This window comes from Lactuca saligna, chromosome 2 (genome assembly GCF_052625555.1).
Source record: "Lactuca saligna cultivar CGN05327 chromosome 2, ASM5262555v1, whole genome shotgun sequence".
Lineage (NCBI taxonomy): Eukaryota > Viridiplantae > Streptophyta > Magnoliopsida > Asterales > Asteraceae > Lactuca > Lactuca saligna.
This window is the reverse complement of record NC_136418.1, coordinates 191,477,256-191,504,950: the sequence shown is the minus strand read 5'-3', so window position 1 is coordinate 191,504,950 and position 27,695 is coordinate 191,477,256. Positions and strand designations below refer to the sequence as shown.

Here is a 27,695-nt window from a genome sequence, read left to right as displayed (position 1 = left end):
GTTATAACATGTCGAAGTTTTATGGCAAAACCGGCACGACACGGGGAATCGTAAAAAGTGATTTTTTTTTCATAAACTAGTTTTTAGCCTTAGAGTTCTAAATGAAAGTTTTAGTATACGTTAAACCGAGAACATACATAAAAAGAATGCCCAAAACTGACTTTGTATGAGGAAATTATGATTTTTCTAAGATTTGACATAGCAGTGCACAACCTGAAATTCGAATTTTAGATCGATCGATTTTTGGCCAATGCAACCTAACTGAGAATTGAATATCTCATTAATAACAGCTCAAAAATAAAAAAAACAAACGAAAACGGAGTCCGTATTTAGAAGTTATGAATTCTACACGATCATTTAATAGTGTAATCTTCTCATAGTGTTAAATTTAAAATCGACCAAGAATTAGCCGATGGAGTCAAAAGGAAAGCTATAGATCTTGTCAATACCTACGTGTGGATATAAATAACATCAAAAATGGAGCTCGTATGCGAAAATTACGGGGTTTAGAATTCGGGAGTGTGCTGCTGCGAAGGGGATGACGTGGTGCGATATGAGTCATTGTTTTCTCCCCAAGTCTTGCCACAAGATGGTGACATGTGGTACCCAACTTGACGAGTTGATTATATTTCCAACCTATAAATAAAGGTGCGGGGCAACCTCATTTCTCACACCAATCACCAATTCTCATCTCTTTCTCTCTCTAAACACTCTCTAACACCCCCCCCCCCCCAAAAAAAAAAAAAAAACCTTCCCAAAGCCTAGGGTGCCTCCCTAAAACGAGAAGGAAGCCCCGGTGCTCCCGATGGCTTCGAGAAAAAGAGATTTCCGGCTAGGAAACGCTGCTCTAGAGAAGCCTAGTTTTTAATAAAACCTCGTTGTAAGTGAGATACGCCTATCATACTTTAAATATTGTTTATATATAAATATAATATCGTTATTATGAACATATAAATAAAATTTATCAGTGATTCAAAGTCATTATACTGATTGAAATACTTACGGGAGAGGTTTCCAGAATGGTCACATTAGGTTTGGTTGTTGGATTTCAGAAAAGCTATATGGTGAAATGGTCCTGCCTGGCTGATCCTTACTTGATAGATCATAAAGTAGACTCTGAGTTAATGATGAATCTAAACTAATAATTAGCCGCAATAAATATTAGACTAAAATCTAGTGGTAATGATACTAGGTTTCGTCGAAGGAATATAAATTAATAGAAGCGAGGCGATGTCTAAGTTCAGAATCACCACCTTAACAAGTGAGTGCATAGTCCCTTTCATGAACATGGTTTTAATACAAGTATTGAATAATGTATTAAATGTTTGTTGGTGTATAAAATATTTGATATTGCCTGAAATACGTATGAAGAGCATATCTGATAATATATGATAATTTTGGGATACAAAGTAAACCTAAATTAATTAAGAGGAATATTGGGTAGTATCTTTTTATGAGAATGAGTGAGATATACATAGAGAGTCAAACTTTAAATTTGTCGTTGATCCGAGAGCATCGATTAGACATAGTCAATTGTACCTAGTCTGAGAGTATGTAATGGGCATAATTATTGATCCGGGAGTATGGATCACACATACCCGATCCGGGAGTATAGATTAGGTAAGGAGGTTAATTTCAGATCCGAGAGTATAAATCAGGTAAAAAGTTTAATTTTAGATCCATGAGTATGGATCAGGTAAAAAGGTTAATTTTAGATTCGGGAGTATGGATCATGTAAAGATGTTAATTTTAGATCCATAAGTATGGATTAGGTAAAGAAGTTAATTTTAGATCCAGGGGTATGGATTAGGTAAAGAGGTTAATTTCAGATCTAGAAGTATGGATTTGGAAATATGGTAATTTTTAGATCCGAGAGTATAGATCGTATCGTTGTGAGGGTCTTCGGGGTGGGATGAAATTGCTTATATGATGTGAAATTGTATATATCGTGAGTTTTAAATTATATATATATATATATATATATATATATATATATATATATATATATATATATATAGTATAACATTGTGGGATTGAAATCCCTATGTACTCACCAGGTTTCCCAACCTGACCCACCCAGTTTATTTGTATCACAGGTGTCGATACGAAGCTACATTACACTGAGAGATTAAAGGAGATGTAAATCACTAGTGTAAATTAATGTGAAGTCTATTTATGCTTATGTGTCTGTATTGACGATGACATCCCAAAGTTTTAATATAAACAAAATATATTTCTTCATAAATGTTTTGATAATATTATTATTATGTTTTTCTGGGAACAAATTCCCCAATATTATTCTTTAAAATGAATAATCTAATTTTTGAATAAGCATAAATAAAAATTTTAAAATGACCGTGAATTTAGGGATGTCACACCGGAAATGGTGCCTTCGACCTCTTAGTATAGTGAGGATAACTTACCTCTCAACTGTCGAATCGAAGTGATAATTCAAACTCTCGAACCCCGGCCACAAACTCCACCACCTATGTTTATCATAAGATCATTTCCATAAATTTCCAATTTACCAAAATACCCCAGAAGTCAACTAGTCAACCCTTGGTCAAAGTCCAAGTTAATGGTCAAGGTCAACAATCCATGTTGACCCGACTTATCGAGTACAGTTCGCCGACTCATCGAGTCCTTCCTGAACTTGAGAAGTCGTGAAATCCCCAATTGACTCGTCGAGTTTCCCTGAAACTCGTCGAGTTCATGCATGTCCAAATGTCGGGAAAACCCTAGCTAACTCGTCGAGTCACCCTACTGACTCGCCGAGTCCATGCAGAAATCCTTACACGACAATCTTCATCGGACTCGCCGAGTTGGCCATGTAACTCGTCGAGTCCCTTCAATCCTTTCTCCATCCAGATGATTTTTAAGCCACTTTAAGGCTCCATAATGCAAATCTAAGTTCCTAAGGCATACTTCTTACGTAAAGTTGCAAACTTTACGTACATGCAAGGTGATAATGGCCCAAATCAAGCTAAAGAAATATTATACGGGATGAAGAAGGTATTAACTCACTAAAGGCTGAAACTTTATGATCTTACAGACCAAGATAAGCCTAGATCTGAAGTTGCAACTTCAGATCACGCATAATACCCAAAATAGCATATCAACATTGCCAAAGTGGCCCTAATCTCATACATGTATAGATATAGATAGAAGAAGGTCAAGGTAACAACTTGTTACCTCAAAAACAATGTTAAGATGAAGAAGAACTGGGATCTACAACCTTCCTCTTATTCCAAGCTTGAGTACTTCAAGATCTTCCTTCAACAATCCACCACAAAGCTTAATATCACACAAAAAGAGGGAAAAACGGCGATTTAGGGGTTTTGGACCCACAGGGGGCTGTGAGGGAGGCTAATGGAGGCTAATGACCCTTTAAATAGGGTGCAAAACCCCGGAAATTAGGGTTTCATCATTCAGCCCCAACTCGTCGACTCGTGTCCTCCGACTAGTTGAGTTGGTCACTTAAACACGTGGCTAAAAACGTTCCTACTCGATGAGTCAGGGCATCAAACTCGTCGAGTAGACTTTTCAATATGAAAAATAAAGCTATAAAATTAAATAATGAGAGTCGGGGCGTTACATAAAAGGGCAAAATGGTATTTTGCCCAAATGAGGATTTATCTTGGTATTTGGACTTGCTAAGTTGAAGTATTTACATTAATTGCTAATTAGGATTTGGTTTTGGATATGTTTAGTGGGTGAGACTTTAGCACTGACGGCTCGTCTGTGAGATCTATTCTTTTACCAATCAAGGTGAGTCCTCGCACTATACTTGCATGTGTGGTAGTATGTGTGCACACTGACTAGTTGGATCATATTTGATATTTGTTGTTATGTGTTGTCCGAAGTTGTTGATAACTCTCGGGTGTACTGTTAGCCCACTGAGATTGCTAATAGTCTTCAAGGTAGCTGATAACCCACCAGGCAAACTGTTAGCCCATTAAGATTGCTGATAATCCTTAGGGTTGCTGATAACTCATAGTTGTTTATTTTATGTTGTGTTGTATGTAATGTTTTTGGGAACTCATTAAGCTTTGTGCTTACGATTTATGTTTAAAATGTTTCAGGTACTTTTAGTTTAAAAAGGAAGGGCCCGACTTGATCGTGTGACATCTCCTGGATACTTAGTCTACACTGAATGCTTACGAATTACTCTGATGTTTTGAGAATACTTTGACTCTATTCGTCTTTTGGAACAATAAGTAAATGATTTTGACTTATTTAAAATAAAATTTTTACTCGGTATTTTTTGGACGTTACAAACTTTTCAATCAAAATACTACTATAACTAATTTTGTAGAACAGTTGTTTATAGATGTTTATAAAGATCAGTTAAAACCGAGACAATAGATAAAATATTACTATAGCTATATTACAAAGAAATGTTTACTAGCTACATGCCCCCACCCCCAGTAAATACTTGTTCTATACAATATCTTTTTTAGAAAGGTTTAAACACACATTCACTATTTTATTCATAGATCTACATATTTCATCCCTGACAAGACTCGAACCTAAATCTTTTGTTTGAGGGATACATATCCATCAACTTATAATACTTTTAGGCTAAAGACCATTTGATTCTAACACTATCTAACTATCTTCTTTATGTAAGCAATAGTTTGGAACCATCGTATGCGTATGAAGCATTGAAGTTTGATGATCTCTCAAGTTTTGACATAAGCCTTAATTTTCGTCTTAAACCATATCATAAATGAAAATATTGCATTATCTGATTTTGGTGCAGATACATTCGTTTCTCAACTAATACTTTTCCAAGCTGGGACTGTGCCCAACCTATGCGTGTCCATGGCCATAATAAGGTGTTTAATTAACCATTCTCATTAAATAAAATAAAATAAAAAAAATAAAAAAAAAGAAGCGTATTGAAATCTTGAAATGAAATGTTTCTTTGGTTAAAATACTTCAAGGGGCTATCTATCGACCATCGGGTTGGGTGTCGTGCTGTCTTTCTTTCTAAACTATCTCTTTGACAAAAAGGCTCCTCTATATTCTATACTTTCCATTTTTGTTGTTCAGTTCAGAATTTACCCTTCTTGAAAATGTCAACTCTCCCTCTTCTCTCTCCCGCCAAATTGGCTCCAACGTCTCACAAACCCAGAAATCCTTCTACAAAAAGAACGCAATTGATTAAAACCCTAAAAAACCCCACTTTCGAACCTCTAAAGGACCGACTAATCCGTTTAACCAATGTGGGGCAGATTCAAGAAGCAATTTCAGTCCTTGATGTTATGACCCAACAACACCAGCTCACCCCAGACCTCACTACCTTCTCCGTCCTCCTTAAATCGTGCATCCGAACCCGAAGTTTTGAACTTGGCAAGCATGTTCACTCGAAACTCAACCAATCTGGAATAAAACTGGACGCAATTGTATTGAACTCGCTCATAAGCTTGTATTCCAAATGCGGGGATTGGGTTACTGCTAAAACTATATTTGATTCCATGGGTGATGATCGATTGAGGGATTTGGTTTCTTGGAGTGCCATGATATCTTGTTTCGCGCATAATGGATTCGAATCACAAGCGTTGCTGACTTTTATTGAGATGCTAAGGCATGGGGAATCCCCAAATCAGTTTTGCTTCTCGGCCGCGATTCAAGCGTGTTGTAATGGAGAAAATGCTTGGATTGGAGAAGTGATTTTCGGGTTTGCGATTAAGACCGGATACTTTGAATCTCATGTTTGTGTTGGATGTGCTTTGCTTGATTTGTTTTCTAAGGGATTTCACGACTTGGAGTCTGCAAAGAAAGTGTTCGATAAAATGTCTGAGAGAAATTCGGTTACATGGACTTTACTGATCACTAGATATGCACAAATGGGACATCATGAAGATGCAATTCATTTGTTTTCAAGTATGCTATCATCTGGGTTTATGCCCGATCGGTTTACTTTAAGCAGTGTAGTGTCTGCCTGCGCTGAATTGGGATTGGTTTCCATTGGTCAGCAATTGCATTCGTGGGTGATTAAGTCAGATTTGTGTTCAGATGTCTACATCGGGTGTAGTCTCGTGGACATGTATGCAAAGTGTGCAACAACTGAACCAATGAAGGATGCTACAAAAGTTTTCCAACGAATGCCTAATCATAACGTGATGTCATGGACTGCAATCATTACAGGATATGCACAAAGTGGAGGTCTCGACACATCCGCCATTCAACTCTACAAAAACATGATCACACAAGGTCATGTCTTCCCAAACCATTTCACTTTCTCCAGCCTTCTAAAAGCAAGCGGAAACCTTTCGAATCTTGAAATCGGTAAACAAATTCACACCCACACAGTAAAATCTGGTCTTGCATCCGTGAACTGTGTTGGGAATTCACTTATCACCATGTATTCTCGATCCGGTATCATGGAAGATGCCCAAAAGGCGTTTGAAGTTCTACTCGAAAAGAATTTAATCTCATACAACGCGATTGTAGACGGGTATGTTAAAAACACGGATTCTCACGAAGCTTTCAAGATGTTTAATCAAATGGAGGAGACAAAAGGTACAGAGGTGGTTGATTCTTTCACATTTGCCAGTCTTTTAAGTGCAGCAGCCAGTCTCGGTGCTCTTGGAAAGGGTGAGGAGATGCATGCACGGTTAATAAAGTCGGGATTTGCTTCGAACCAAAGGGTATGTAACGCTTTGATCTCTATGTATTCAAGATGTGGGGACATTGAAGCAGCTTCAAGGGTTTTTAGCAAAATGGAAGAACGGAATGTCATATCTTGGACTTCAGTTATTACTGGTTTTGCAAAACACGGTTTTGCTACAAATGCCCTGGAGAAGTTTGATGAAATGGTTAAAGCAGGTGTGAAGCCAAATGAAGTGACTTATGTTTCTGTTTTATCGGCTTGTAGTCATGTGGGAATGGTTGATGAGGGTCTAAAACACTTTGATTCCATGTACCATGAGCACAAGATTAACCCAAAGATGGAACATTACGCGTGTGTGGTTGACTTATTAGGAAGATCCGGTTTTCTTGAAAATGCTCTCGACTTTATCAAGTCAATGCCTTTCAAGGCTGATGCTCTTGTATGGAGAACATTACTTGCAGCCTGTCAAGTCCATGGTGATGCAAAACTTGGAAAATTAGCTGCAAAAATGATTACAGAGCAGGATCCCGATGACCCATCTGCTTATATCTTGTTATCTAACTTATATGCTTCAAAGGGTGAATGGGATTCGGTGGTTAAAATCCGGAAAACCATGAAAGAAAGGAACTTGATGAAGGAAGCAGGCTGCAGCTGGATAGAAGCTGAGAATCAATCGCATAAATTCTATGTAGGGGACACGTGTCATCCTCGTGCCCATGAGATATACAAAGAGTTGGATGAATTGGTGATGGAGATAAAGAAACTGGGGTATGTTCCGGATACGGGTTTTGTTCTTCATGAGCTGGATGAGAAAGAAAAAGAAGGATATTTGGTTCAGCATAGTGAGAAGATTGCTGTGGCGTTTGGGTTGATAAGTAGTATGTCAAAAACAAAACCGATAAGGGTGTTGAAGAATTTGAGGGTATGTGGAGATTGTCACACTGCAATGAAGTATATATCGGTGGCAAGGGGAAGAGAAATTGTGGTTAGGGATTCTAATAGATTTCATCATTTTAAGAATGGGTCGTGTTCTTGCAACGACTATTGGTGATTACAAAATAGAAAAAGTAAATTGAGAGCATGGCGGAGTTTTTGTTGTATGTACATTCTAATTTCTAAGTTCTAACAACTTGATATGAAGAGGGGAACTTTATATGGGGGTTGTTTGTGTTTGTTTCTTATTATTTGATTGTTGTAGTTAAATTAAATTATCTTTTTAGTGCAAGGTTGTTTAGATTAGAATCTTACATAAAATCGTTTTACAACATCGTGTTGTAAGGTTGAATCGGGACCGGAAAATACTAAGAAAATGAACTAGTTCTAAATTTGTTTGCTAGGTCACATTGTACTTTTCGGGTTATCCATGTGTGGAGTCCTTAAATGTCAAATTTGTTGCATGTTTGGTCTTTGCTATACCTAATAAGACTATTATATTTCTTTTTTATTTATTGTTTATTATTTATTTATCAAATAGATAAAATGTACAACCCTTAAAGCTATTTTACAACCACCAAACCTTATATACATTTATTAGATTATAGTATTAGTGAGAGTTTGAGACCATTTCCTCCTTTCCCATGTCTCTTGTCCTCTCCTTCCTCTTTGTGTCGCAGACAACCCACACCACCACTTTACCTTTCGGATGTGCAACCTTCTATGCCACCACTTCGTGTCCAGATCTGCAACCCTTTCATTAGAAAAAATACACTGACAAAGGAGATGGTGGTAGTTTGTCGAAGGTGGTGACTGACAAGAAAGAAAACGAGAGTTGACTAGGATTTGGCGGCTAGAGCATTGCTACAATCGAGACATTGTATCTAGTTTTTTTTTTTTTTTTGGTGTGTGTGTGTGTGTGGGTGGGTGGGGGGGGGGGGAGGGTATGTCGAAGAAGACGAAGGAGATGGTGGTGGTTTTTCGAAGATGAAATAGTCACGAAGTGGGTGAGGGTCAAGGGGGAAATGGGGTGTGTGTTCATCTTCACTATCGGCAGCTCTATTGATTTTTGGATTGAATGGATTGAGGGTTTTTTTTAAAAGATGCATGTGGGATAATTTGACTCCTAATTTTCACAGACGGAGACGAATAGATAGAGGCAGGAAAAAAAAAACAAAAAAAAAATATGCGGACCAATATATAAAAAATATACCAAAAGAAAAAAATGATAGACGGTAGAAAGTGCAAAAGTGCAAGGGATGGAAAAAAAACAAAAACAAATAAATATGAGGACAAACCCGGACTTCGCACCGGGACGTTTTTTGTGTTTTTTAATGAAAAAATATAAAAGTGTAGACTGTAAGGACCAAAAATGTCAAAATGACTAAAGAATTAAAGAGGTTGAAATTAGCAAGTGTTTAGAAAAGTGACCAAAATTGTCAATTCCTTAAAGTTTTGTGGCCAAACTTTGAATATTAAAAAGTTCTTAAAAAAATATAAAAATTTTGATTGCAAAGTCCAAAGGTGTCGAAATGATTAAAGAATAGGAAGCAAAATTGACAAAAAGCTTGGATTTTCACTATTAACTTTGAACTTTTTTAATATATATATATATATATATATATATATATATATATATATATATATATATATATATATATATATATATATATATATATATATATATATATATATATATAAGTAAAATGGACCTACCATAACCTACTCTCACCCAAAATATGTTTTATTGTTATTAATTTTATATATATAAAATTAAAACGAACCTACCACAACCACTCCTAATCAAAATATTTTTAAAGAATGTTTTTTAATAATGAAACAACAAATAACCTATATATTTTTCAAGATTCAACTATTTAAATCGTTTCTTAACCCTAAATTCTATAAAAACATTTGATTATTTGTTCAGCTGAATCGATTCTTAATCTTTAGTTCCCAAAATTAAGTTGGTTTAAGATAAAACCTCAAAAGTTGAACCTAGAGAGATGACTACAAGTTTCTTCATATTGTAGATATCATATTTCCAATCGATTAAAAAATTAACCCAAGCAAAGCAAATGCACCAATGTGTATTATTATTATTATTATTATTATTATTATTAAATTTCTCTTGTTTCATATGTGAAGATGATGTTGCACATCAAAAAACATCTATAGTTTTCAAGTTGTATCCTTTATTATTAATTATAATTTAATTGAAACTTTGATCCGTTTTATTGGGAAATAGATGAAATATTTACCTTGTTAGTCAGTGATCAAAACTAACCAAAATGTTATTGTCTACCGGTAGAGAGTGATCAGTTCCATTGAAAAGTCACAAGTTCAAGTCTCATTTAAGATATAAATAGCAGTGTTGTAGAAATTGGCATTAGCAGCCAATTAATCAATCAGAGATTAATCATTTGGCGGTTTACAACCGATTACGATTAGGGATGCTTGATAGAAATTGGTCAATATCGGTCAAACTCGAGCTTGGTGGTCCTTGATGCTCCTTGGCATTCGTAGGCAGAAAAAATTAAAAAAAAAAAAATCAAATATTTAAAATTTTGAATATTACACCAAAATTTCAAAATTTTAATTTTTCAAGCATTCAAAATTTTCAATATTATACAAAATATTTCATATTTTTAAAATTTCAAATTTTGAAATGTTCAAATACTTATTTATTTTCTTAGAATATATTATGTTTTATTAATAATTCAGGTTTCCGATTAATTTTCATTTAGTCTCCACCTAGACCGATTACTCCTTTAACCCTAGACCCGGTCGACTGTCAAGATCCAGCCGACACATTGATAACTAGTAACGAGATTAGTTTATCGTTTCAAAAAAATCAAAATTGAAAATCGCAATAAAGAAAAAGCGAACTACAATAAAAATTACTGGAAAGCTTATGGGATTTTTGTGTAATGGGCTCTTAAAATTATGGGATTTATTTACAAAATACCGGTGAAAAAAACGTGAACGTGGCAATGTGAATATAATAGACCAACCATATTCTGTTTTGGCAAGGGCTGAAACCTTTCCCAATTCGTCATTTAGCATTAATGTATCTGTGCACCCACCTCACTCCATTTCATCGACTCAAAGCGCAATCCCCAAAAGCTGCGACCACATCGAGGGAGAGATTACCACTGTATCTCTGTGTGTGTATGTTTTTGAATCTCTTCTGTGTAACTGTGTTGCCTGAGAGTACGTTTCGGTTGACCACATTTACACAATCAACAAACTACTGACATTATGTTTCAATTTCCCTGACTTGGACCTTTCATCTCTTATATAATCGATTATTTTGCTTATATCCATGTTTATATATTTCGGTAGATGAGAAAGTTTCTGGGTTTAAACTTTTTGTGGCTATAATTAGAATTTCTGTAAATCCCCTCGTGTTGCCGCCCAAAAGTTTTCAATCCCTAGCTTATATATTGTTCCAGTCACGTTCTCTAGGCCCTTGTAAGCTTGTTAAGAAATTACTTTTTGAACTTTTTTTTTTATTGAAATTCGAAAATTAGTTGTACTTTGGCAGTTCCAAACAAAAGTTAGTATTTTCACATGTACCTTTTCCTTTTTTTATTAATTCTTTTATATTATCTGGATTGCTATTATATTTTTCTTCCTGTTGCCAAGAATATTGATCTTCAGCTTATATGTTACGCTGTTTTAGGTAAATGTCCACGTCTTCCACTTATAGATTGATTTAATCACATTATGTTGCTTGATCTGTTTACAGGGCAAATTAGAATCCACTTTGTGAAATGTTCTTGGTAAAGTAGATGATTGCTTTTACTTTAGAATGTCACAAAAGAAGGGAAAGGGGAATAGAACTGATGGTTTCTATCCTAAAAAAAATTTCAAAACAGAATATTGTGACTGCTGAATTTGATGTCCATGTGTCTTTGCAAGATTTCCCCCCATTTAGTCTAACCTTTTTTAGCCTTTCTTGTATTCTATATCTATCCTATTATAAAAGCTGTTGATTTCTATTGTTTCATGTTCATGTTATCGTACCAGTAGCAACTTAAAGTGTAAGGTCCATATTTTGGTGTTAGAGGCTGAAACTGGAGAAGGAAAAGAGAATCTATGGAGGGAGACGCAGGGAGAGACTTGGAAGTCCAGAAAAGTTTGGATGGGAGGGTGAATGAACCATCTTGTTGCCTGAAAGCAAGAGCTTCCCCTGTTGATTCAGAGCTTGAAGCCAATTGTCATGCAACAGTTGTTTCTGGATGGTTCTCTGGTAATCATTTGAATAATCAGAATCATGAATCATGTGGTTACTGTTTGAGATGATCATCATTATCTTGTTAATTGCTGCAGATAAAGGTGGCAAAAGCATGTACTTTAACAACCCTATGTGGCCAGGTAATTTAAGCTAGGGTTCATATATGTTGAATATACAACCTGAGTTTTCTTTTGTGAAAAATAAATATCAGGAGAAGCGCATTCCTTGGAAGTAGAAAAGATTTTGTTCAAGGAAAAATCAGAGTACCAGGAGGTTGTAGTTTTTGAGGTATCACATGTCAACATGGATCTAGTACTAAAACTAGAGAATCACATGTTAATATTATATAATGCTGAAATTGTTAAATTATTGATGTGCAGTCTGCAGCATATGGGAAAGTTCTTGTTCTTGATGGCATTCTTCAGCTGACTGAGAAAGATGAATGTGCATATCAGGAAATGATTGCCCATCTTCCCCTTTGTTCCATTGAATCACCAAAAAAGGTAACTTTAGCATCAAAGATAAAGTTTGATATCTCTGTAATTATTTCCATGCTTATTAATATTGTTGGATGGTGTGTTTGTATGCAGGTTCTGGTTGTGGGTGGTGGGGATGGTGGAGTTCTAAGGGAAATTGCTCGCCACAGCTCTGTGGATTTAATCGATATATGTGAAATAGATAAGATGGTTATAGATGTACGTATGTGGTGAAACTAAATAGATAAAATTTATTAACTCTAAGTAACCTTTGTTTTGTTATATGTAATTCCTTGTTTGTTATTTGTAGGTAAGTAAGAAGTATTTTCCCGAGTTAGCTGTTGGTTTTGAAGATCCTCGTGTTCATCTCCATGTCGCTGATGGTAATGTTTTTATTATTTTATTATTTATCTTTAAGTTTGAGATTTGATCTTGTGGAATTTGGACAGCTGTTGAGTTTATCCGGAACACGCCTGAAGGAAAGTATGATGCCATTATTGTTGATTCATCTGATCCTGTGGGTATGTTTTTTTTTTTTTTTTTTTTTTTTTTTTTTCCGCTTATGATCATGAATATTCATACATGTATAGTGATGCATGTGATGTAACATAACGTATGTAGGTCCTGCTCAAGAGCTAGTGGAAAGGCCTTTTTTTGAGTCGATAGCAAAAGCATTAAGACCTGGAGGGGTACTTTGTAACATGGCAGAGAGTATGTGGCTTCACACTCATCTTATCCAGGACATGGTCACCGCATGTCGCGATATATTCAAGGGTTCTGTTCATTATGCATGGGCAACTGTACCTACGTATCCCAGGTGTCTCATTGATTCATTAAACCATTGCTGCTGCTGTTAACAATAATTCTAGAAAGAACAAAAAAAACTGATTGATTGTTGATATTTCAGTGGTGTTATTGGATTCATATTGTGCTCAACGGATGGACCGCCTGTAGATTTTAAGATTCCTGTAAACCCCATTGAGAAGGTAGAGGGAGCACTGGAGCACTGGAGAGAACTAAGATTTTACAACTCTCAGGTTCCTAATTAACCTGCTATTGCTATACACAGTTTAGTGAGTGTAATGATTGATGATATGTTACTTGATTTTTTTTTTTTTTTTAAACAGATGCATCAAGCTGCCTTTGCCTTGCCTTCATTTGTGAAGAGGGAAGTTAGCTGTCTTTGAGGGTTGTTAGTCTCGTGTGGGCTTGAAATTGTGGTGTGGGTGCAAACCAAATTATGAGTATGGTGTAGGTATATACGTTAGTGGATATGCATGTTGATATTGGGTGAAAATAATGGTATTCATGGGAGGGTTTGTCATTTGTCCTCTGTACATGGTCATCAATCTTTGTTTTGTGCTTCTAAGAAATTGTTTGTGCGTCATAAAAGTGAACTCGGTTGTTATGTTTCCAAGAAAGTGGATTTTTAGATGTGGGCGTTTTTATTTTGATCAGCATTTATCAAATGTTGAACATAAATATATTATAATGTAGTACATAAATTAACTACACATTACATCAACTACATTAACCACCATCTACGCATTAAGATTTCCAATTAACACACTTCATGCTTTGGGGTTATAGGGTGCAAGGAGAACTGGTTACTAGTTATTTGAATTTCTTTAAAAGATCAAAATCCAGTCAAATGATTCTTCAACATTTGTGCAACTCCAACTTTAAACCATTAAACATATATACTTTGAACATCAAGTGAAGCATGAAGTTGCATCAATGGAGTGAATCCAACATAAGCTAATACAGCTTTTTTGGCTATCAAAATCAAGCAAGCATGCAGATGACATGACATTTTTCTGGAAAAATACATTTACAATACAAGTAAAGAAGATTTAAGAGATGAGGTTGGGTAATACGAGAGGTCTGACATCTGGCTTTACCTTGGCACAACTGCCTTTTAAAATGGTATCTAAAGTCGCAATAGCTTCCAGAATATGCTTCCCTTTGTTCAACATTATACAACTAGCCCTGTATAATAAATGACAACACAACATGGCTGAATACATCAGAAGAAAGAAATAATTGGCCTTGAATAAAAATAAACACACAAAACCTAACCTTGCGCCACACGCCACATCAGTTATTTCGGCTCTAGTAGGCACACCGGTCTTTACGAGCGACTCAAGTACCTGTGTCGCCCAAATAACAGGAACATGTGCTGCGCTGCATATCGATAGGATTTCCTCCTGAATATCCCCCATCATCTCCCACCCACACTCAACTGCAAGATCTCCTCTAGCAATCATAACCCCCAAAGGATTTGATAGCTTCATTGCCTCTAAAAGCAAGAGAGGCAAGTTCTTAAGCCCATCTTTGGTTTCAATCTTTAAAACAATTCCCAATCTGTCGAGTTTCCTTTTCTTTAGTTCTTGCCCAACCAGAATAACATCATCAACATCCCGAACAAATGAAATCCCAACAATGTCAGCATGGGCGCCAACAAAGTCAAGATCAATAATATCTTTGGAAGTCAAACCTTCATACTGAATTTTACTCTCGGGGATGTTGATGGATTTCTCTGGGCCAAGTTTGGTGCCCCGTGGACCAGCACGGGTGATGGAAACAACTATTTCTGAAATACTCGTCCCTTTGATCACTCCCCATATTTTCCCATCATCAAAAGCAATCGGCTCTCCAGGTTTGACCGAGTCAAACAGATACCCAGAGGAACAAGTCACTCTAGGACTCCCACTACCAACCATGGAAGAAGTCAACTTTGTTTGTTCAAAATCTTCTGAGCTATCTCGTGATATGACCAGCAGGTCTCCAACTCTCAATCTAACAAATGTCTCTGTAGGAGGGACATCCACCACAGATCCAAACAACGACCTTTTCTTGTTCCCTTTTAATTTTATATACAGTTTTGTTCCATTCTCGACATAAGCAGTGTTTGTACAATCAGCCATGAATCCAACACCACTAAAAACAGGGAATTTATTTGAAATCTTGAGCGACCTTTGTTTGCCTCTAGCATCACGGAATCTAAGAGTATCGCCAACTTGTAGCTTTTCAAGAAACTGTTGTCCGTCCACATACAGGACCACATCTGGAGACACATGAGCAGGTGGGGAGCCAGCGCCTTTTTGTGCCACCCAAACCTGAGCAGCATTGATCAGATTTCCAGAGGCGTTCTTCTTTGGAGATATTTTGATGACACATGGACCGGATTTCATTCTACCTGTTCGCAGCTTTGGTCCAGCCAGATCCATGAGAATCCTACATGGTTTCTCAAGCATCTGAGAGTTTATTTTCACTTTTCTGATTGTCTCACTCCAGACACTTGGATCACCATGGGCACAGTTGATACGGACGACTGTGGTCCCTGCCTTGAGAATATCATTGATAAACGTTTCATTGGTTATGGCTTCTTCACCAACTGTCACCATGATATGACTTCTTTTGTCTTCAACTGGACCGATAAGCAAATCCCGGTTAGAATTTACCCTTTTTCTCATCATACTTGCTGTCAATTGGTTGGATTTTAGATTTTCCAACAGCTGGATTCCTGTGGAGAGGCCTGCAATCACATACGGATTGATTGTTTCCAAGTTCAGGAGGCCTACAGAAGACAGCTCATCTTTTAGTTGGTCGACATCAAGGCTTTTAAGAGCCAAATAATGTATCAGGTTTGCAGCACTAACAGCATGTCGTCTGCAAGGAAAGTGATGTTAGTGTTAGTGTTACTAGTCTTAGGTGCAGATTATATTTTCCAATTCCTGATTTCATGTACCCAAAAGATGGACTTTACTAGATAATCAACAATGACCTATAAATCACAATATAAAAAAGCAAAATAAATAAAGATACCCATGACATAGTTTTAGTCGGGAAGCATTCCACTGTTCCATTGCTAAAGCATGCATGTGAACAGCCTTTAATTTATCCAGAAGATTTCCCTGATTTCCCAAGATTTGATTTTGAGCATGCTGCAAGTGATTGTCATCCAAGTCTACTGAAGAAGCAATAATTTCCTTCTCTGAATCATTTTCAGTAGAGTTCCTACTACTCTCTGAAATGATGAGTGATTGATCATCAGCAGCATAAGCTCCCACACTGCTTTCAGGTTCATCATTTCCATTTCTAGTAGCAGAGACGATATAAGACCCTTTACGTCTCCTTGGAGGCTGGATGAATTTATCCTTAGAAACTAATAGCCCACATGACAAGTGCAGAGGTTTTTCATGTAAGTTTGAGGATGCCAACACCAATGCTTCAGCTGTGTAAGGGCCCTGAAAAAATTGGCCCAATAAAGAAGGTGTGTTAATTGGAGAATTCTAAGATAACGTTTGAAGTAATCATTAAGCTTGACTTGCTACTTACATAATTTGAGGCATGATTGGTGACTGAGCTAAGTGAAGCCACACCAAACATCATCTATAAGATAATGTTTCAGCAAAAAGATGAGTATCCAAACACTTTTAAAAAACAACTTACTCTATTTTTCCACCAAAAAAAGCTAATTCAAACACAAACTCCTTTCCTCACCACCATGAGTCAATAAAGTCATTCTGCCTAAAAGTCCTTTTCAAGTTCAAAATAAATCCCAAACACCCTCTGATAATATCACCAAGACAGTAAATGAGGCTATCATTCCAAATTAAAAATGCTGCACACCTCATTCTAAGAAGGTCCTTGTATGATTTATAATTACTACGCTTATGTTCTCTATTTCAGTCTACATGTAAAACCAATGCAAACTAACATAGATTATCTCTACACAGACACGGGTATTCATGTAACAGCTAAAAGTTGTTTTTTTTTTTTTTTCATGATAGTTGAAGTTTTAAGTAAGAAAGGCCGAAGTCTTTGGATCTTTGCATATTCAAAATGTCCTATAATCGTCAAAAGGATAGCTTCATACAAGCAGGTTACATAATATAAATTTAATCTGTGAAATTGGGGGGAAAAGATCAACTATAAACGAACACAATCACAAACTAAAAACAAAAGCCAAACTAAAACCAACCCCTGATATCCACAGATGATAAATAAAACGACCAATTTGACCTAACTAAATCAAGCCCATGGTGTCATGAATGCTAACCAACAAACAAGTGTTCATTTTCAAATCAATACATGCCGTGTAACAGGATGATCAAGGCGATACACATGACGTAGGAAAGAATCGAACAATATAAATATATTTATATATTATTTGAAAGTTTTTTATTTTTTTACCTTTTTGAATCTTGGTGACGGGCTGACGGCAAGGAATATTGGTGGTTAGAGATGGAGAATCTGTGGGAGAGAGGAAGCGAGAAGAAAGAAGAGTGTGGCCAACACGAGCCAGATTCAGACAGCTGGACCCTTAATTATTGCCAATCTTTTCATAATATCGACAATCGACCCTAATTTCATTTCCACTATTTTTTAGGGGTGAGCATGGTGCGGTTTGATGCTGTTTTCATATCAAACCGAACCGCAAACCGCATGGTGCGGTTTTCGCATTCTTAAAACCGTTGGGTGCGGTTTTGCAATGGTTCGGTTTTTTGATTTTTAAATGCAGTTTCGGTTTGTATCGGTGCGGTTTCGGTTTTTAAACCGTGTTAAGAATTTGGTGCAGTTTTTTTATGTTTTTTTGTGTGGTTTTTTAAAACTGTAAGAACTAAAAACCATGTGCATATAAGCTTGTATTGTGTTGTTTTTTTTAATACATTCATTTTCAGCTCAAAACAAAATTACATAATTAAAAATTGTAAGTCGCTTAAAATACAACTTGTGACCACTCTCACAAACTAATTAATGATTGAAGGTTGGTTGATTTTGACTTAATTTGTTATAAGCTTATTACATGTAATCGATTAGTACGTTTGACTAACAATAGAACATTTCTTTTGCACCCCATATAGTTTTATACAAACACAAAATAAACATATAATAAATATATTATCGTTTATAACTATTTTAAATAGAATGTATATAATATACATTGATTGATTTATTACTATACACGCTTGCGGTGCGGTTCAGTTTTGATGGACCGGTTTTTAGGATAGAAACCACACCGCACCGTTGACCTTCGGTTTTTGCAAAAATTAAATCCGCACCATTGGTTTTTAAATCGGTTTCTGTTTTTCGGTTGCGGTTTATTGCGATTTTGTCGATTTTTCTTTAGTCGGATCGGTTTTTGCTCACCCCTACTATTTTTCTCAAACAATTTGTATTAACGTTCATGATTTTTTTTAAGAATTTGTATTATATAATTAGCTATGAGATCCATATATTACATTGGTTTATTTAAAAAAAAAACTAAATATAAAATTTTTACAATTTGAAAAGTTTGAATTTATAAGAAAAATAAGGAATCTTTTGAATTATTAAAATTAAAGAACATTTAATTTATTAGATACATTACATATATAAATCATTTCTAATAAATATCTTATATATATTACCTTACATATTAAATGTGAAATTTTAATTTAATAAAATGAAAAATATAATAAAATGACAAGTGGAAATAAAAAATTTATAAATGTTAGAAATTATCATGTGTCCAAATGAAGGAGAAGAGGACATATGACAAAAAAACATTCATTTATTATAGTAGATGCATGAATTTGTTGGGTTTTTTTTTAGGTTTTTTAGCCCATGAGGAAAGCCCACTTTTTAGCCCATATATATACATATATATATATATATATATATATATATATATATATATATATATATATATATATATATATATATATATATATAGGAAAAGTAAATATACCCTTAAGGGTATATAAGCTTAGGTACCCAAACTCATCATACTACGTCGTTTTGTATCATATAATACATTCTAATTGTTCAATATTCTTATAATTTAACTTCAAACTTGATTTACTTCCAACATTATTATAAATTTCACATAAATCTTCCTCTTACGTAATTTTCATTTTCAACTACAATATATATAGCCTAATAAGTGTTCTGCAAAAAGATGTGATATAAGAGAAAGATATTAGTGAAATTTTGAAAATCTTGAAAGTTAATCAAGTTAAGAGTTGAAGTTTACACACATTATAATAAATATATTAAACAAAACGACGTATTATAGTACGTTTGGGTACCTAAGCTTATATACCCTTAAGGGTATATTCACTTTTCCCTATTTATATATATATATATATATATATATATATATATATATATATATATATATATATACGGCCTAATTTTGTGAGACCGTGAGACGTATTTTTTTTTTTTTTTAATTTTTTTAGTTAACTCAAGTTCTGAAAATAATATTTAAAAAAAGAATTTTTTTGATTTTTCCATTTATTTTGCATTTTAAAATTATTTTTAGAATATGTACAGTGTAATATTCTATTTAGAATATTTCACGTATTTTTCAAAAAAAATAGGATTTTTTTTTTAGTTAACTCAAGTTCCGAAAATAATATTTAAAAAAAGAATTTTTAGATTTTTCCGTTTATTTTGCATTTTAAAATTATTTTTTAGAATATGTCAGTGTAATATTCTATTTAGCATATTTCACGTATTTTTTTTTTAAAAAATGGGATTTTTATTTATTTATTATTTATTTTTTTTAGTTAATTCAAGTTCCGAAAATAATATTTAAAAAAAGAATTTTTGGATTTTTCCATTTATTTTGCATTTTAAAATTATTTTTAGATTTGGTCTCACGGTCTCACAAAATTAGAATGGTCTCAAATGAACCTGAACCTATATATATATATATATATATATATATATATATATATATATATATATATATATATATATATATATATATATATATATATATATATATAATGATTGATATGTTTATCCTTTTGAAAATTGGTGGATTTGGTTAAATAGGGATAATATATGATTATTATGATTCAAATATTTGATCTAGTAAGTTTGAAAAGTTTCAATTTACACCCTTTAGATTTTATTGTTTAAATTTGAACTTAAAAGTTTTAGTTTTTGAAATTTAAATAGTTAAATGCTAATATTTTGAAAGGTTTCAAAATTCGTCCTCAAGTTTTTGAATTTAAAATTTAATTAAAATGTATAAATTTTGAAATATTAAATTATGGAACCCTAGTATTTTGAATAGTTCAAATTACACCATTATGGATTTTATTAAATTAATTAAAAGTTTAATTAAAATAGAGAATGAATAAATCCATAATAACATGGTTTAAAGGTTAATTAAATTAAAAGTATAATTCGTTAATAGATTAAACCACTAGTGTTTCAAAAGTATAAAATACACCCTTATACTATGTATAAGTAAAGAATCAGTTTTACTGTTAGTAGGCCTCATTCACGAAGTTGGTCTATAAGGAGTGTTTAAGGAAACAACCTGTAAAATGATCGTCATTGAGTATCCACTCTTACCCACCGCACGCTTGACCAGTGGAGGGTCGTTAGCCGAACGGGTAGGATAGAACACAACTTTGTATTATAAGTACAATGAAATACGAAGTAACTAAACAGTTTTATAAATTCCCAAATCTTAGTTACTTTAAGAAAAACGTGGAGTTTGTGCTAATCCATAAAATTACACATTGCACCTTGTTGGTCGTTACCCATATATATATATATATATATATATATATATATATATATATATATATATGGAAAAGTGAATATGTGGCTATCATGTATGTAATATTAGGTATAGAACCATCAAAAATGACTTCATTTTGATTAAAAAACACAATTTTTTTCATTGTTAGCTTCTTCCCATTGCTTTTGAGCTCATATTATTGCTTATTTCATAATTTATCTCCAACATCTATGTATTTCGAATGTATTGTTTATATTAGATCTATAGTAGGTCTCATAACTTTCTTTGACACCTATATATATACTTGCATGGTTCTTTTTGATGTGTTATGAGAAGAAGTTTATTGAATTTTTAATGAACAATTTTAATCTTTCACTATATAGTTTTCTTTATTAAATTTGAATATAAAGACTTATAGGTAGTTGATAATGTATTTTTATACATAGTTTGTACTGCAAAATTAAATATTTAAAACTCCATAAAAATATGTACAAAGCCTATCATCTAGTCTAACATAGAATAGAAGGAAGATGGTAGAGAGATTTGATTGCATTTTGTTAAAACTATGCAGTTGTAGGTACGGCTATAATAAAGAATCATTTAACTAATTCTTTTCTTTTTATCTTTTACAACAATCGGAATAGCTATTAAGAAGTTGTCATTGTACAACATACACTATAAACAAGCCCTAAAAAAGGTAAAGGCTATAATAAATTTAAAAAATAAAAAAAAAAGCACATGAGTAACAAACATATATCATTTATCTTCGGAAGTGAAATCAGGCTCTGCAGGCTTCTGAAGCATCAATGGAGGCAACTTGTCAGGAATCCTTGCTTTCCTTGCACCATTCCGCCTCAAAGCACGAAGGGCATTGGCTGCAAATCTTGATGCATAGATTGTAGCACCCAAACTGGGGGAACTCCCACTCCCACCACCTCCAGTCAAGGCGTTTTGCAGCCTATCCTCTTCTTCCCGGAGGGAATCTTCCAGTTTCTTCCTGCAACGCCGCCGCCATGCCGCCTGTATGAAACAAGCGGCCCACGTCCGCCATTGCTGGGAGTAGAATCTGAAAGTGTGGCGTAGCTGCTTACTGTGAAGTCTCCTGAACTGAGAAGCTACAAATTTGAGGTCATCTGCCATGAGAGCAAAGGCCTCCACTTCTTCAAGTGCTTGGACTGTTCTCGTGGAGATGGGGAGGTTTGATGATGTATGGGGATCCAAGGCCCATGTCAGCAGCTCCTCACCACAAAAATCACCCGCTCTTAGATAATCAGAGTTGAAGAATCCGGTCCTACCACCGTTTGTTGTAACTGTCAATAACTTCCCACGCATTACAAACAGCATCTCATCAACCGGGTCCCCTTCCCTCACTATATAACTATCTTCCGTATACAACACCGGTTTCAAACGGTCACACATCGCATCCATCAACTGATCATCCATTTTCTCAAACATCGGCACCTGAAAGACCAAACCACTATTATTTATCGATAAGATACGATTTGATTTTTTTTTTTTATAAAAAAAGAACAAGAAACTCACCCTTTTTAGCAGTTTCAAACAAAGATGGCGCTTTATATCCCTTCTAAGGTCCTTAGGAAGGTTCCGGATCAAATTATCTTCATCAACGCCTCTCGTTTCCTGCCATTTATATTGTTCGTACCTTCTGATTCGTTCCTTGAGAGGTTCCGGAAGCAACCGATGGGACATCCATTGCTCTGCATCTCGTCTTTTCACCCTCATCTCCTCCAATCGTATTGTTGTCGATTGCAGGTATGTCTGTAATACAATAAAAAGGTGGGCTACTCACACCATTACATCTTATAAATTATACAAAACTTAAGTAACATATATATATATATATATATATATATATATATATATATATATATATATATATATATATATATATATATATATATATATATATATATATATATATAAAATATGAGTTACCCACCTGCATGTTTCCGATGAGAAACGAGAATAAAACCAAACCAGATATAGAAATGAACACCGCAAAGCAAATTTCCCACACAAAGGTGCTTGTTTGAAGGTTTTGACCGAGAGAACTGCAAGTAAAAAAAGTATCACATACCGTGATGTGCGTGGGGAATAATAAACATACAAAGAAATTGTTTTGAGATACCTAAGATTTTGCAGACCCCACCAGAAACAGTAAAAGAACTTCTGTGGAAAATCAAGTGAGTTGACAACACCAGATTGAAGGGCAGGAAGAAAGATTCCAAAATCATAAGGAGGGTTTTCCATTTCTATTATGGGGCAGCTTGAATTCAAATACTCAACAGGATGTGATTGATTACCACAAGAAAACCAAGAACGCGAACAATTCGTTATGTTTGTCCCGTTTGTATTTTTACACGCATCTTCCCAGCAGGTTGTTTCACGTTCAACAGAAAACAAATACCAAAATGCCCCGAATACCTAAAACCATTTTAAACATCATCAAACACTCAAAACGGTGTATATGTAACGTTTAGATTTTTTTTTTTAAAAAAGGAAGGGGGGGATCAGGTGATTGAAATCAGGGGTAGGAAGGTAATTTTATATTTATTTATTGCCACCTCTTACATGACTAGCGAGCATGTAAAGAAAGAGATTGAAAGCAGCTCCAGCCCATGCGGTTTCAGTAAGTATGCCAGAAGTTCTTGTGACCTCTTTATAAAGAGGATAGATTCGAAGCATCCTGGGGATATACTGGAACACAACAACAAACTTCAACATGTTTTTTGTGTTCAAAGATCTTGACCCATGCATCTTCGGTATAACCAACCAAATCACAATCTGAGATAGATAGATATAACAAAAAAAAAAAAAAAAAAAAAAAAAAAAACTTCATATCAGGTTCAGGCCATTCACAATCAGATAATATTTTTGATCCTCAATCTCACCTGTGGCAACGGAAGAACCGCAAGAATGTCAACCAGAAAGTAAGAAGACATGTATCTCTTTGCAATCTCCCAAGAATTTTCAACAAGAACACCCCTACCAAATACCCGTGAGGAAGGAGCTATAAAACCAGTACGAAACTGAAAGATGATATGAACGATGTAGAAGATGTCAGTGAAGGACCGCAGCACACTGGCTGTGATCTGCAACTTCTTGTCCAGATCAAGGCACTTCTTGTCATCTATAACTATGGGAATATAAAAGAATAATGGATCTACAGATACAGCAATCACACATGACAAGACAAATATTTTGTTCCACTTCTGAAGGAATTTCCCTTGAGGGTTAAGTGTATTCTTCCAAGAACCAAGGCCTCTGCTCATCATTCTGTTGAAGGAATGGGATTCCATTGATCGTTTCAGGCTTTTAATCCCTCCCGAACCATGTTCTAGACCTTTCCGGAACATCTGAGAAACTGAACCCAATGCTGTTTTCAATCTCCGTGAAGAACCTCCACTGCTGCTATTTTCTGATCTCAAATACTGAAACCTGGTCACGTCATCATATATATATATATCAAATTTATGCACTACCATAACAACAAAAAAAAAAAAAAATTCAAAGGATGCGTTACAAGTCAAAAACAGTCTTATGTATTCTTCTACACTACAAACCTCACAAACTTCTCAGGTCGAGGATTCATTGCTATAGGTTATGCCTGAAGGAGTTCAAAAATGCAGCATTGACCTTTAAACTCTCATTAAATAAGGGGACATCTTCAACTCCATAAATAAATAAATAAAAGAGCTTCTTTAAATTGATTCAGAATGCTGAAGGTGAACCACTGGAGATGAATATAAAATCCATTTCAGATCGCAATTATTTTTATGTATATAAGAAACGGAAAACATTGATGAATCTAACATATGTATAGCGGAATTCTCTTTTCTACCCATAAATCAAACTTGCCCTAAAGGAAGCGATTTAAATAAACTGTACTTCAAACTAAAAGAGATTGATCTTCAACCAATTAGCAGTTCAAATCAAATGATAAAGATAAGTTGAAAAACAGGATGATGATCTAAGAAATTACAAGTTTCTTTTACAGTGGCAGAGTAAAGGGGTTACGGAATGAGAATCTCCCTGAAAGCATTGATTTTTTTTCTATTATTACTAACTTAATAAGTCCGTGATCTAAGAAAGTCAAATCTACTCTACATAACTTAAGAAACAACTTAGACACGCCAGTACATAAGTTTCAAGTGTGATCTTAACCTTATTTGCAATTCAATCCAAATTAAGATAAACATTTTAATTCCATTTAGAAGGTCAAGAAACAGAAAGTAATAAAATTACCCCCAAATCAACAATACCCAGTACACCCAAGTCAAATTCAGACATCTCAAACAAATTTAAGTGAGAAAGAGTAGGAAACAGAAACAAACAAGAAAGATGACATCAATCAAACACAGAAGTGGATTAATTATAAAAATCGATAGAGCAGAAAAAGTCGTACAAGAACAGATGTTGAACAAGGTGTGAAGTCTGCGATGATGCACAAGAACCATACAACCAACAGATACGTTGATAGATTTCTGGGGGCTTCGTTTTGCAATAAAATAAATTAAAATGCGATATGGGGTTGGGTTGAAGAGGAAGTTTCTTCGATATTTCTGAGTTTACCAAGTCTCGATGAGATGAGAGATGAGAGAGAAACAGAGGAGCGCGAGATATGGGTCGGAGAGAGAAAAAGATTACGAGTCCACGGGGGTACAATCAGAGATGAGCGAAGATTATTAGGATCTGGGCCCCGCGATTCTTCTGGTCCTTGACATTTTCGCCCTTGCTTTCTGTATTAGTCGTCATTTAGCCCCCCCGTGAATTAATGACTTCCACCTTGCCTTCAAATTTGAATTCAACTCCGATTTTGGCCGAATTGATTCAATTTAGATCGAACTAAGTTGCGGTTTTATCGATAAAAACTAACAAAGTTAATGTAATCGGGTTACCCGCTCCTGGAATCGGAACCGTCGGTTCCGGCACTGGTTCCAAAAATTTAAGAACCGCTTAAAGCGGTTCCGGTTCCGGTTCTAACTTTCTAGGAACCGCCGGTTCCGGTTCTCGCCAAATGATGCGGGTACCCGTCTATGCTCATCCCTACATTTGATTTCATAATCGAATCTATCACTTAGTTGTTTTATATCACACCAACTAAACCGTTTTGGATTTTGGGTTTGGGTCATAAATTTGTCGACATGGTTTACCTGTTTATGTTTTTATGATTGGAATGATTTTTTCAATTTATTTGGCTCGTTGAAGTTTTATATTCTAAATTATCAAATAATAAAATACAAAAACAATAAAATAAATATACTAAATGGTTAACCTTAAAACTTTACAAGTATTGCATCCATGCTCTAACCTTAGTCATCCACTAATGCCACTTTTGAGTTTTGAAGAAACCGATCAAAGGTGACAACCATTGTTTTTAACTTTTTATTATAACTAATCAGTGAACCCGTGAACAACGAATCGTTTTTTTTTTTTTTTTTTTTTTTTTTTTGTGGGGGTTCTATTTTGACGTGCATGTCGTATAATATTGTTTTTTTTGGATTGTCGAATTTATTACGTTTGACTCTTTTAATTAATTGCGTTCATTAACTCACTTTGACAATTGTGAGAGCGATGCATTTTATTTTGGATCTTTTAAAATGTAAATTACATGTTTGTTCCCAAACATTTGTGTTTTTACATCATTGTTGTCCAACTATCTGAAATGTTGCATTGTTGGTCCATATTTGAAACTAAACTATCATGTTTGGTCCCTTGCACTTGACGCTATCTCATTCTCCATATTAACGATGTCTGATTGTAAGTCTCCTGGCCATATGAGGGCTTGGAGTTTGTGCAATGCACACGAGGTTTAACCAGTTTCCAACAACTTTGACATATCTAGAGAGTCATTGGTCATCTTCTATGTGCAACATTAAACTTTCAGCCAAAAAAAAAAAAAAAAAAAAAAAAAAAAAAAAAAAAAAAAAAAAATCCACTTTCACTCTATAAAACCAATCCCATTTTCGTATGTATGACTACTTCTTCATTCTCTAAAACCCAATCACACATATGGTTTGAACAAAAAAAACCACATGATTTTTGGAAACGAGGCCACCTCGCCGCATATGGTTGTTTGAATTAAACAAAAGGTCTTGAAGATCGATTAATTTTCTTGAGGAAAACCGAGATTTGACAAGATCAATTAATTTTTGTTGAGACAAATGCATATTAAACATCTTAGAAACGAATTCTTGGGTTCAAAACATGAGATCTTGAGGTGAATGAGATGAAAAATTAATCTGATGTGAGTTTTAAAAAAGTTATTTTTTTTAGAACTCAAGCAGTAAAAACATAAAAACAGACGTAATCAAAACTCGTAGATCAGTTCTTGAGATTCCAAAAAAATGTTTTTTGTTTTTGTTCTTGAAATAAAAAGATAATACGAATAGCCAAACACAATAAAGTGGGATTGATATAGTCGCCAATAACCGATTAAATCTATAATATTCGATTATAATATTATTTTTTAGCATCGTAGGGGGAACTTAGCGGTAAATTATTACAAAAACTTTCAATGACTAAATATATACCTAATGTAAAGTTTAAGTGACGGGATCCAGAAAATTACCCAGGGTACTAGGCCACTACTCGAATTCAACTTATAAGTGTAAAAAAAAGAAGTTAGGATATATTAAGATGCAAATAATAATAATAATAATAAATGTGCAACTACTAGTATATGATTAGTAAAAAAATGATACCACTACTTCTGTAAATTCCTAAGTCCACCACCATCAAATTTACTTATCTTACAATTCCTTAACCATATGATAGTGTGTCTATGATTTATCCGACATTTTGATATTGATTAGTTAATACTATTTCGTATGTGTTAGGTCTATATTTTTCCATATTCCACGTAAATCCAAACCT

The 27,695-nt window shown here is 34.6% G+C and overlaps 4 protein-coding genes across 9 annotated transcripts; 2 read left to right on the top strand and 2 right to left on the bottom strand.

Moving 5' to 3' along the window:
• The first annotated feature begins 4,953 nt into the window (after positions 1-4,953).
• On the top strand, positions 4,954-7,774 carry EMB2261 (Tetratricopeptide repeat (TPR)-like superfamily protein). The gene has a single exon (XM_078977386.1). It carries the CDS (start codon positions 5,079-5,081, stop codon positions 7,668-7,670), a length of 2,592 nt encoding a protein of 863 aa, XP_078833512.1. The 5' UTR covers positions 4,954-5,078; the 3' UTR covers positions 7,671-7,774.
• A 2,797-nt stretch (positions 7,775-10,571) lies between these two features.
• LOC145028649 (spermine synthase-like) lies at positions 10,572-13,702 on the top strand. 6 transcript variants are annotated; one of them, XM_078977385.1, is made up of 11 exons: positions 10,572-10,723; positions 11,585-11,807; positions 11,888-11,932; positions 12,004-12,080; positions 12,173-12,295; positions 12,383-12,487; positions 12,579-12,651; positions 12,718-12,789; positions 12,890-13,085; positions 13,176-13,305; positions 13,396-13,702. In XM_078977385.1, the coding sequence occupies exons 2-11, from the start codon at positions 11,654-11,656 to the stop codon at positions 13,453-13,455; spliced, it is 1,035 nt and encodes a 344-aa protein (XP_078833511.1). In that variant the 5' UTR covers positions 10,572-10,723; positions 11,585-11,653; the 3' UTR covers positions 13,456-13,702. The 6 variants fall into 6 exon arrangements, with proteins under 6 accessions (XP_078833511.1, XP_078833506.1, XP_078833510.1 ...); XM_078977380.1 differs by having other exon boundaries at positions 12,173-12,487; XM_078977384.1 differs by having other exon boundaries at positions 10,574-10,723; positions 11,623-11,807; positions 12,173-12,487.
• A 309-nt stretch (positions 13,703-14,011) lies between these two features.
• Positions 14,012-17,581, bottom strand: LOC145028648 (pyruvate kinase family protein). The gene is made up of 5 exons (XM_078977378.1): positions 17,468-17,581; positions 16,610-16,663; positions 16,097-16,518; positions 14,348-15,940; positions 14,012-14,257 (listed from the first exon to the last, which is right to left on the bottom strand). Exons 2-5 carry the CDS (start codon positions 16,661-16,663, stop codon positions 14,122-14,124), a joined length of 2,205 nt encoding a protein of 734 aa, XP_078833504.1. The 5' UTR covers positions 17,468-17,581; the 3' UTR covers positions 14,012-14,121.
• A 3,803-nt stretch (positions 17,582-21,384) lies between these two features.
• On the bottom strand, positions 21,385-25,463 carry CNGC1 (cyclic nucleotide gated channel 1). The gene is made up of 8 exons (XM_078977377.1): positions 25,225-25,463; positions 24,383-24,552; positions 23,711-24,257; positions 23,391-23,603; positions 22,948-23,243; positions 22,759-22,870; positions 22,341-22,577; positions 21,385-22,259 (listed from the first exon to the last, which is right to left on the bottom strand). Exons 2-8 carry the CDS (start codon positions 24,409-24,411, stop codon positions 21,555-21,557), a joined length of 2,139 nt encoding a protein of 712 aa, XP_078833503.1. The 5' UTR covers positions 24,412-24,552; positions 25,225-25,463; the 3' UTR covers positions 21,385-21,554.
• Positions 25,464-27,695: the final 2,232 nt, after the last annotated feature.

Coding starts and splice junctions, on each gene's coding strand:
- LOC145028649 (XM_078977380.1), top strand. CDS start 11,654: ATGGAGGGAGACGCAGGGAGAGACTTGGAAGTCCAGAAAAGTTTGGAT. Junction 12,652..12,717: donor TCATCTCCATGTCGCTGATG/GTAATGTTTTTA, acceptor GAATTTGGACAG/CTGTTGAGTTTATCCGGAAC. Junction 13,306..13,395: donor TAAGATTTTACAACTCTCAG/GTTCCTAATTAA, acceptor TTTTTTAAACAG/ATGCATCAAGCTGCCTTTGC.
- CNGC1 (XM_078977377.1), bottom strand. CDS start 24,411: ATGAATCCTCGACCTGAGAAGTTTGTGAG. Junction 23,244..23,390: donor TTTACATGCTCGCTAGTCAT/GTAAGAGGTGGC, acceptor AAATGGTTTTAG/GTATTCGGGGCATTTTGGTA. Junction 22,578..22,758: donor TTCTCATCGGAAACATGCAG/GTGGGTAACTCA, acceptor ATTGTATTACAG/ACATACCTGCAATCGACAAC.
- LOC145028648 (XM_078977378.1), bottom strand. CDS start 16,663: ATGATGTTTGGTGTGGCTTCACTTAGCTCAGTCACCAATCATGCCTCA. Junction 16,519..16,609: donor CCAATCATGCCTCAAATTAT/GTAAGTAGCAAG, acceptor CAATTTTTTCAG/GGCCCTTACACAGCTGAAGC. Junction 15,941..16,096: donor CGACTAAAACTATGTCATGG/GTATCTTTATTT, acceptor CTTTCCTTGCAG/ACGACATGCTGTTAGTGCTG.
- EMB2261 (XM_078977386.1), top strand. CDS start 5,079: ATGTCAACTCTCCCTCTTCTCTCTCCCGCCAAATTGGCTCCAACGTCT.